Source organism: Dermacentor albipictus, unplaced genomic scaffold (genome assembly GCF_038994185.2).
Source record: "Dermacentor albipictus isolate Rhodes 1998 colony unplaced genomic scaffold, USDA_Dalb.pri_finalv2 scaffold_15, whole genome shotgun sequence".
Lineage (NCBI taxonomy): Eukaryota > Metazoa > Arthropoda > Arachnida > Ixodida > Ixodidae > Dermacentor > Dermacentor albipictus.
This window is the reverse complement of record NW_027225569.1, coordinates 7,504,607-7,515,208: the sequence shown is the minus strand read 5'-3', so window position 1 is coordinate 7,515,208 and position 10,602 is coordinate 7,504,607. Positions and strand designations below refer to the sequence as shown.

The following is a 10,602-nucleotide window of genomic DNA, read 5'->3' as shown; positions in this document are numbered from 1 at the left end:
GCTGGCATGAGAAATGTTGGAGGCATACTAGATTAAAAAAAAAGATCTGTATTCGCGACACGTCAGAAGTGTTGCACAGTGCTGAGCTTGAATTCTTCAGTTGCTTTTCAAACTAGCACATGTCTGATATTGACAGATTTATGGTGGTATGATGCGTGGATCCTTGCTGCGCATGTAAGGCGTGGCTATACATTGCGATGTTTTCATGGAGTAAAGTTAGTTGCAAGTGACGCTCTTTCCTTTCGCCTGTCTTGGTGTGTTGCATCGTTTTCATTGCGAGAAGCAGTGACTGCCTTTGAATGCTTTCAGTACACACAGGTAATCAAAGAATGTTTTTTGTTCTGCTTTTAAATGACATTGTGCATCAGAACACAACAAAAATATACAAGTGATCAACAGAAATTTCCCCTGCAGGCAGCAGAAAATAATGGAAAGCAGACATTGTAGGAATAGCTGACAATTTCTGGTCATCAAGTTGGCCAGAAAACAGGTACTTGAACTTTCCATTAAGCAAACATTGTGTGTATGAATGGATGCTTGCATTGTTCAAGCTGTAGTTATTGTACTGCACTTCATGTTTGAAAGTCCCAACTCTCTACTCGGATAGCAAAAACTTACTCATGTTGACGTTACGGAATATTCTTATGCCCGTTTTCCCCCTTCTTGGCTCTATGTGACGCCGAAACAATTTATTCCACTTCTCTTTTCCCACTTAGAACAACAAGCAACCTGGATGTTCCGAATTCACTGGACGAGGTCCTCAGGGACACCGAAGATGACCCGGCAGTGCTGTTTGGTTCAATGCTCAATGCAGGTGCCAGCAGTGAAGACACAACAGACATTGAACTACGACATGAAGAAATAACACAAACACGATCATCAACACCCCTTTCAAACATTTCGCCCCATGACCCCGGTCAATCTACACAGCCTTCCTCCCTTTCATCACACTCCCCAACACGAACACACGAAGCTGCATCCACTATTACACGCACAACATTTCAAACAAAAAGACACAAGAGGAAATCACAAACAGACTCAATGCTATCTAGAGTGGATGCTCAGCTGCAGGAAGAAAAACTGGGCAGAAGCGAGCAATTTCTGCTCTCTTTGGCAGACGACATGGACAGTGTGCCAGCGCACCTAAGGGGGCAGTGCAAGGTGCACCTGCTGGAAGTGCTCCTGCACTACCAAGCGGGAGTCATCCCGACAACGCTCAGTCCTGCAGTGCGGGCAGCTTTGCGTGATGCGGAAGCCAATTAGTGCACAAGCTGAATAAATGCATGTAAAAAAACTCTTGTGTGCCCGAATCTGTCCACAACTTTCATGTGCTAGACACATTGGGTCGATATAGGTAATTAAAACAGTAGAGCTTCATTGTAACCTCAGTATGAAGGCCATAATGTATGCATTACTAATTCATTCCACCTGCCATACCCAGTAGGAATTTTAGCAGCATGGGAAACACATATATAGGTTACATGTAGAACTATAGGAAGTAAATAGATTAAAGCAAGGGCATCTATTGTGTGAAATGCAACAAAAGTATACCAGGTATTTCACGTAACTTGAGCCAAGAATTTTTAAAAAGGCAGTAATCCGCAGCTGGATATATGAAAAGGCATATTGCTTGCAGTTACATTCCACTTAATGTGCCCCGTGAAAAATTAGCATTCACTTTTGGATCACGAGTGTTACATTGCAGATGTAATTCAGGAATATCCAATCCAGGTTTTTGTTGCAGTGTTTTCCTTCTGTATTTAAAGCCAGCGAGATGTAAAAAACAAGTCGCTGCACTCACGATATTTTGTGAAGATAAAAATATCAAGAAACGGTTCGGCTTGTAAAAATCATTTATTTCCAGCCACAAAATGAGTCGTATGCCGTAAGAGAAATGCTGCAGCCTCTGTTGAAAATTGTGCTCGCGCATAGAAGAGGACGAAAGTGGGATGGGCGCGCGATCGGCAGGATGCAAACATAAGTCTTGTAATGATGCTTTTGCCATGTTTGGATTGGATGGCTTGGCGCTCTGTGCCAATAAACCCCGCAAACTGTCTTTTCTCGCATCGTATTTCTGGTGCTAAACGACCCAGAAAGCCAGCCGGTGCCTTTGCAACTGCGGCTTCGTCTGGCAGAGACATTTGCAGTCAGATTGTTGTGGAGCACATCAAGAACAAGTGGACTTTTCGCTGAGCATAAAGCACAAGGATGATTAACAAGGTGAATGAGACGATTCAATCCAGACACTTCGACCTTTCAATCACACCGTGTCCTGCATTGCGAGTTAAAGGCGACGAAGTCGGAGTTGTCCATACTCAACGTAAACTTGAAATGAAGTGGCCATCAGGCTTTGTTTGTACGTATTTGGCCTTACAGCAAATGTGCAAAACGCATTCCTTCAGATATCCATCAAGGAAGACGACAGGGATGTGCTTTGCTTGTGGTTTGAGGAAGTACTGACCAAGAATAAAGCCTTTCTTGGCTCGAGGAGCTCAAGATGACTAGTCCTTTTCTCCTATCAGCTACACAGCCCAAGGAAAGCTACGCGGATGATTTGGTATTTGGCACTTCAGCAGCACTTCAGCATGAGCAAATCCTGAACACTAGCAGGGAAGAATATGCAGAAATGGTCAACTAATGACATGCTGCAACAGACACTATGGAAAAAAGAAACACCAATGATGGAGCATATACTAACGAAGGTACTCTGTCTATACCAGAATATGGAAGAAGACACTGTGTGAACCTTGACTCCGTTCTGAAATGCGACGAGTCAAAGCATTATGGATGTGGACGTACGAAGGCAAGTGCAATAGTAGGAGAAATGGCATCAGAGCCGCAGAGCAAGATGCTGGAGACCATCAAGCACCGTGCTTTTGCTGTTACGGTTGACAGAAACGACACTACTGCACAGCTATTGAGGTGACGTACTATGTCGATGAATGCTCGCGCATTAAAAGTACGTTACTCAGCATTCAGGAACTCCATGGGGAGGCGATTGTAAGAAAAAAATTGGGAACCTCGTGTTGAAGGCAATGGAGACCTTTGACGTGCCCGCGTCAAACTGCATTGCGTTTTGTGCTGACAACGCAAACATTATGTTAGGGAGAAAAAAAATGGCGTCACCGCAGTCTTAAAGGAGGCACAAGAAAACTTGGTTATGATTGGCTGCCTGTGCCATCTAATTAACCTTGCTGCCGAGAAAGGAGCCGCGTCCTTGCCAGCTAAGTTTGATGAGGTTTTTGTAGATTGTGGAGCCAATTGCGAGCTACAATCACAGGCATCTCAAATACATTACGGCGCGATCAAAAGTCTCCCGACTTTTGATCTCGCCAGGTTGGCAGGCATGAAAATGCATAACACACATGAAAAAATTAAAGCCTCCTACAGTATGCCTTCTGAATACATGCAAATAAAGCTACATGCTACCTCAGTACTGCATCCTGCCAGGACACACTTCCTGCAGCACTGCTGAAGTAGTTGGCATATGTTTCTCTCACATGCCGAGCTGCTTGGGCAAAATTACGTGCCTGGGTGCGAGCCACTGGCAACGGTGGCTGTGCTAGCTGCTCACGCCACTGGCCAGACCGTTGGTGCCCGAATCCATTGACAGAGTCGGCATATGCAGGACCACAGTACGCATCATCACCCTCTGTGCGCCTGTGCATCAGGAAATTGTGCAGCACACAAAGGGCTTTGACGACCTCTTCGGCATTCTTGGGATCTTCCCCCATTGTCCTTTCAAGAATCCTCCAGCGTGTCACGAGGATTCCGAAGGCGTTCTCTGCGCACCTCCTGCGTGATGAAAGAAACACATTGCCTCTTCAGTCCTTAGGATTATTGCTTAGACATCTTTGTGATACTGCTAGACAAGGCTCTCGTGGTACAGAAGAGGCAAGAAACAGCATTTAACACCGAGCAGAAGTCGCAAAAATTTGTCGCACCTGCTGGTCTCATGACTGTAGGTCTCAAAAAGTATGAAATCTGAGAAGCCAGTAGTGAAATTACTAGTTGGGAAATGCATAACAGTTTACGCATTAATCCTTTCATCTGCACAAAAAGTTCATTTATGATAGAAAGTTCTCGTGCTGTTAGGCATGGCAAGATACCTGCACTGTTATCGCTACATTTAAGAAAAATATTCATTTCCATAATGGGGGTCTTGCTGCATGAAGTTTTATCTTTTCCAAGAAGTACTAGTAAGTTTGTGTCTAGGGTAAAAGAGGTAATAGCCCTGTCACACGAGCTTCTGTGAACACCTTTTAACTCCTCCATCTTCATCACAAGGATGATGCACTCAGTGGCATATGATAGCACTCTTGCTAAGTGCTTTATCAATTTAAACTGATTGAATGCTTCCCTTTAGTGTGTATTTAGGATAGGGAATGCAAAACTGAGGGGTTCATTTTTGTCAATACATAGACAAAATGGCACTTATAGGTGCATGGCAGCTTCTGTTATATGTCTCTTAGTGACAGTGAGACATGGTGACAACATTAAAGGTCAAGCTCCAATAGGAAGCCTCGTGCACCCTTATCTCAAAAGGGTTTGTGGGTCCTTTTGTGAGAAGGATACAAGGATGAGGCTTTGAGAGAGGTTCACCTTGCTCTGCTCAGGCGGTAGTTGAAGATCCGTTTCCTGTCTTCGAGCTCTCGTCCAGGGTATGGCCTCAGGAAGTCTGGCCGGAGCTGGAAAGCCTCGTCCCCGACAAACACACACGGAGCTTGCTGCATGGTGTTTGGCAAGGCCAAGCTTCTCGGCAGCTGCAACTGGCCTTCCTCCAAGCGCTGCCCAAACTGCGATTGGTGGAGGACTCCTCCATCGCTCTGCTTGCCATAGGCGCCAACATCCACGACCAAAAATTTGTAGTCGCCATCGACTATGGCGAGGAGGAAGATGGAGTATGTGCCCTGTAAAAATAGTCCATTTAAGAACAACATACACCATTCTTAAATTATACATTGCGTAATTTGTGACAAAGCTTTCACATTGTTTCTAGATGGCTTGTAGATAGGGCTGTGCAAGTATTTGAAATGATGAACACTAATTATTTGAATAGTCTGCTATTCATACAAAACCCGACAATTTGAAATGGCTGAATATGTGCATTCTCTTCAAATTTAAGGTTTACATTATTGGAGTCAAGTGGTGACTAATTAATTTTTCCACAGGAGATTTATTTCCTGCATGAAGCCTACAAACCAGTCTCTGAGCTAAGACTAAGCGCACATAACTTCTCAATATTTTCCAATCTTTAAATAAGAATGCGTCGCCTTTTTTTAGGCAGCCTACGAATTTGTTGTCTGGAGCTTAGCAAGCTAGGTATTATTTACCTGATCTCACCATGGTATGCAGGACAGATATAGGGTGTATACGCTGAGCTCAAACTGCAAGCTGGTAACAGCATTGTTTGGGGCAGCGATGCCATATTGTTGGTCAAGAGTCACGCAGGATGTTGGACAGATACTGGAGATACCCGACAAACTTGTTATAAGTGTTGGACCCACCCGGCAGACTTCATACATCAGCTCAAACACAGCATTCGTTCGTGTGCAGTGCTATGATGGTGACTAGAAGCGGGCAGTGTGACGGGCAGTGTATCTCTGCCGTGCGAGGAAGAGGAGTGATGAGCCATGAAATGTGTACGAGGAGAAGCCGAAGGCTTTGACGCATGACTGCTGCACTTTACCACTCATGAGATAATGACAGCCGTCCAATTATATAAGTTGCTCATGACTAACAAAGTTGTTGTATTCATAAGGGAGTCCTTAATGGCCACAAAGTCAACATGTGGAAGTATTCCAACATCTCACTGCACCTCAAGGACTTGCGAGTCAACACAGCAGCATAAGTTGTTGCACTTAAGTGAATCATCGGCAAACAATGCACCAATGGGCATCCAAGACAGACTAGGGCACCTTGTAATGAATGCAGGAAATCTGACATCGGAAGCATCTTCGAAAAGAACACATCAAATCACAATTGGAAATTTGGCAGCAACTGGGAACACCTGTACTCCTCATATGTGGTGTGTTGAGTACACATACGCCCTATAGCATGCCTATTTGGTATCTGTGCCCCCTGCATACATGTGCTCATCCACACAAGCCCTACCCACTGCCTGTATTAATGAGGTACTAGTCTGAATGGCAAGAGAAAAGCATGGACGTCACTTTGCTACATAAAAACAGTCTTGTAATATTCTGCACACTGCTAGCATTGCAGGTGCACATAATGGTTGTGCAAAACATTCAAACAGCAACAGTAGGACGCTGCCAAAGTATCATAAAATACTACACCTACCTTATAATTGAAATACATGGTGCCAGAGTTCTTGGGCCGCTTGATGTGGATGTGTTTTCCATCAACTGCACCAATGCAGTTTGGGAACTGCCATGTGCGAGAGAACCCCTCAGCAGTGCGCAGCCACGCAGCAGCGTCTGGCTTCTGAATAGAAGCAAATAAAAATAGTTTTGTCATATCACAGTTTTCGTAGTGCACAACTCATTAGTGTACAGCCTACATTTTGGCAAGTTAATGCAGATGCATCCTGGCAGAAATGATACAAAAATGCAAGCAATATGAAGTCCTTGGTTACACTGCACTGTGTGCACCAGCACTCATACGAGCAGCAATACAATGTGTTCATCTCTGTGCCAGAGCAAACCAGTAGTTTTGCATTTGACATGGTAATCCGCACGGCAAGCATTCTTTTTACCACTCAATGAGACAGGTAACGACCTACCACGGTGGACTGACAATGTATGCAAAGGTGTACAACTTATCTGCATGTCTAAGTGTGCATTTCCTTTTGGACTACACACTACAGATTACGTTATAAGAACACAATAAGAGCGCCGACTAACACCTGAGGATCCTCTATTGTTTTTTACCACCCATGGTATGTGTTTTGCATTCCTGCACTCTCATTCACTATGCACTGAAGCAGAAAGGCTGTAGTTATGAAAGAGGCTGCAAACCAATTATATGTGCTCTGAAATTGCTCTGAGGCCACGCAATGTTCATGCACAGAAACGGAAAATGAGGTGCAATGGTAAAGGACAGTACAACTCATTGTACAATTAATGAATTTAATTTTTTAGAAAGTGAGTGCGGTAACATATCTACAGTACTATTATGATAAGACACTGCTTAATTGGACCATATTCAATGATGGAAGTCGTGTGCTACAGTATGATGTTTGAGAGCAAAATCACAAGCAAAAAGAAGGCAATCTTCCCTCGTAATCTGCACGTACAAAGTAATTCAATATCATATTGGCCGGTAGTATAAATAGGGCCTTTTGTTTTTCTCAAGGTCCTATGTTTTTGGGAAAAAACAGATAATTTCCAATGTTTCTACCCCAAACTAGTTCGATAAAAATTGTGTTAAACCACATTTTCTCCCAGAATCACACTTCTGTTAATGGCAGGAATAAATCCAGCTATTACAATACTAATAAACACCGCTCTATTTGTGTGAACAAGTCACGGGTATATATTACTAACATTCATCAAGTATGAACACTAACGTATGCATTCTTCTTGCTGAATACTCAAGCAATAACCAGGATATATTATATATTTCGGTTATTATTTCTTTCAGGCTTTGAGTTAATAAAAGTTTGTTGCCCTTTTAACCACATTTAAATGAGTAAAATGGCACATCACATTGCATTTACACGCATTGAACACTTGTAAAAACAGCAGTGTACGCTAGGAAACGAATGCACTGCTGATGTTACTCTGCACTGTGAATGGTAACGGTGACTTTTAACTGGACATTTTTTTAACTAGCCTATTTCTAAAGAAGGGTGGCAGATAATTAGTATTCCATTAATTGTGCTGCAAGAGCATAGTGTGATGCAGCTGAACAGAACAACAAGAGACAAGGTTGAAAAGCCTGACAAGTCTAGGATGGACACAGATACTCTGCAAATGCAAAAGATGATATGTTTCGACAAGGACTTGTGAGATAAGCAAATGCATCGCACACTATGTGCTTTTTTTTTCATTATTTAAATGAAGTGCTGAGAACAAAGTAAAAAAAGAATAACCAAAAATGTGGTCTTGTGCAGTTTCTATTAAAAATGTAAATGCCTGCCAGTGAGAATTAGTACACATAAGTTCACCATGTAAGCCGTGAGAATATGCTCCTGTAAGTGATATTGCATGTTTACAGCCAAAAAAAGACTATTGCCTGCGTTAATTGTTTGTGATAGTTACAAGGACAATCTTGAACATTAAGCTGCCAGACAGCAATAAACTCCAATTTCTCCCTGTTATGTTTTCGTTTGCAAATAACGAATTTTGACTTAACAAATTCTAAAAAAAGAATCATAATGCAAACACAAATAACTATAAGAATAAATGATGCATCACGGACACAAATTAAGACAAACTGCAATGGCAAAGCATTCGAACACCATTTTTAACCTGTATTGAGATGATCGGTTGAATTTCTATTAGCTAGCATGACATCACTGAGTGCTGCCAAACACTACAAACAAGCTGCTACTGGGACGCCTCTTTGCAGCACAGCAATGCACTTCACTGCACTTTGCTGCTCAGCCACACCACACTCGTCTGTAGAAATCAGTGCACAATGTGAATCCAGTTTATAAAGAGACCACATATCTAGCGCATTAATATGTACAAGCATAGCAATGGTGGCATGTGACTGAAAATTCTGTGTTTAGCATGACTTGTTTCATCCAGAATTTTACACATGAATGTACTTACGGGCATGTATATTGGCTGAAGCCTGTGCCACAGCGCCTTGCATGTGACTCTGACAGCCAGGCGCGCAGTGGATATGCCCACTCGGAAGGAGAGTGCAATGTCTTGAATCAGGTCTCCAGAAGACAAATACCTGCATTGATATTGTGGAATATACATATTTCATAATAACTGCTTCATGGACCATTAGAAGTAAGTGAAAAGGCTGAAAATGAAGCCAGTGATCATTCTGCATGGTATTCTACAGCAGATGGCCAGTGTTGGGACACAGGGCCGCACTACAACTACATGGTATTGTTACCTGAGCGTCATGGCCAGTCGTTCCGCTGATGAAATGGGCTCCCTAATGCAATAAAGCCTTTTCAGGTCCCTTCCAACAAGACTTAGCAGGAAATCAAACTGCTGGGGAACCATGCGGTAGTATTTTTTGAAGTAGTCGACGTCGCCATCCCGCATTTTTTCCATCTGCAGCAGGAAGCAGACTTCTAGTAAATTTCTTTTTAAGCACACACAAAAAAATCGCGGAATGCACTTGGCGAATCTTGTGAACTTGCACTTGAGTCAGCGATATATGTGAGTACAATGCCCACTCGATCAAAACTAGCGCAGCGTCACCTCGTCGCTTGCCGCTGAAACCACATGCGGGCGACGAAGAGGTAGCGCGGTGCGCTTCGCTGCATTTTCTTAGTGAACGGCGGACTCGCAGTTTTCACTCACATCGACTTCCACTGCTACTCCACGTGAAGTTTACCAAAAATAGCACGTACCATTTTTCCAACTTTCTGAAACGTGCATTCAATTCTCGACAGGAAATGAGTTTTTTTGGCTTTCAAATCTCGAGTTTAACATTTTAAAAGAGCACAACGCACGAAACACAGCCACAGATTCCCGCCGGCTTTTCATTACCTAGTCGCTCGAAACATCACATCGAGCTGCGAGCGACCAGCGATATCGTCGCGCGAAATTGCTCAAATTGGGTTTTAAGCTGTCGAAAGGTTTTGGCGCGTGTAATTAGTAGCATTGTGCAAGCGATAACAAAACACACGATACGTACCGTGGTGAAAAACTCGCTCTCGGCGTGTCGCGTTCTCCACGAGGGTCGGACCCACCATCTGCGCCGGCGTTCTTCTTCCAGGCTTTTTTGAATAAGAAGAACTTTCTTTTTCAGTAACAGCAGTCTTTTGCGGCGCTGAGTGAGGATCATTTCAGTTTCGCTCACGCCTGACTTGCGGAAAGCACGAAGCAAGAAGCAGCAGCACGGAACACAAACACTTGCTCGCAGTCCCAGCCTTCGACGAGACTCGTACTGCCATTGTTACCAACATCTCAGTACTAGTTTATTCCGCGTACAACCAATAATGTATCACTACATATAATACATTGTTTATTTGCATAAATCCATGCCGATCTTAACTTATTTTACTTCTCCGAATCATTTTAATATATTTAATTATGAAAAAAAAGAACTTTTGGCGACTTTTTTTTTTGTTGCTGTTGTATGGTCGGTCGGGCAACACTGTTTTGGGCGGAGCTACAACTAACCGGCGCCGCGATGACTTTCCGCACCGTGTGTCTCGAATTGACGTGAGCGGCGAGCCGACGCATCCGAAAACCGGATTGCCGCACGTCGGATCCGTCGCCGCGTCGTACCGTGTGTCTCGCGCTTTAACATTTGCCCACCCTGCGGGATTCCCGCAGTGCGCCATCCTGATGGAGAGGGTGGCGCGGCTCCGAGCGCGAACCAACCATGGAGACCGGTAGCACGACGGGCTCGAGGGAAAGGGGGGCGACGCGAGAGAGGGAGAGAGGAGCAGCTCGGCTACGGCAAAGCCCCTCAATCTCACAAAGTAGCGCCATTCACTTC

General features: G+C 43.8%; 1 protein-coding gene across 1 annotated transcript; it reads right to left on the bottom strand.

The window, feature by feature from the left end:
- Positions 1-1,835: 1,835 nt before the first annotated feature.
- LOC135917216 (uncharacterized) lies at positions 1,836-10,021 on the bottom strand. The gene is made up of 6 exons (XM_070528944.1): positions 9,793-10,021; positions 9,040-9,203; positions 8,742-8,871; positions 6,304-6,447; positions 4,603-4,910; positions 1,836-3,795 (listed from the first exon to the last, which is right to left on the bottom strand). The coding sequence occupies exons 1-6, from the start codon at positions 9,940-9,942 to the stop codon at positions 3,426-3,428; spliced, it is 1,266 nt and encodes a 421-aa protein (XP_070385045.1). The 5' UTR covers positions 9,943-10,021; the 3' UTR covers positions 1,836-3,425.
- Between the last annotated feature and the right edge of the window lie 581 nt (positions 10,022-10,602).

Coding starts and splice junctions, on each gene's coding strand:
- LOC135917216 (XM_070528944.1), bottom strand. CDS start 9,942: ATGATCCTCACTCAGCGCCGCAAAAGACTGCTGTTACTGAAAAAGAAA. Junction 9,204..9,792: donor AGAGCGAGTTTTTCACCACG/GTACGTATCGTG, acceptor TTCCTGCTGCAG/ATGGAAAAAATGCGGGATGG. Junction 4,911..6,303: donor CCATGTATTTCAATTATAAG/GTAGGTGTAGTA, acceptor CTATTTTTACAG/GGCACATACTCCATCTTCCT.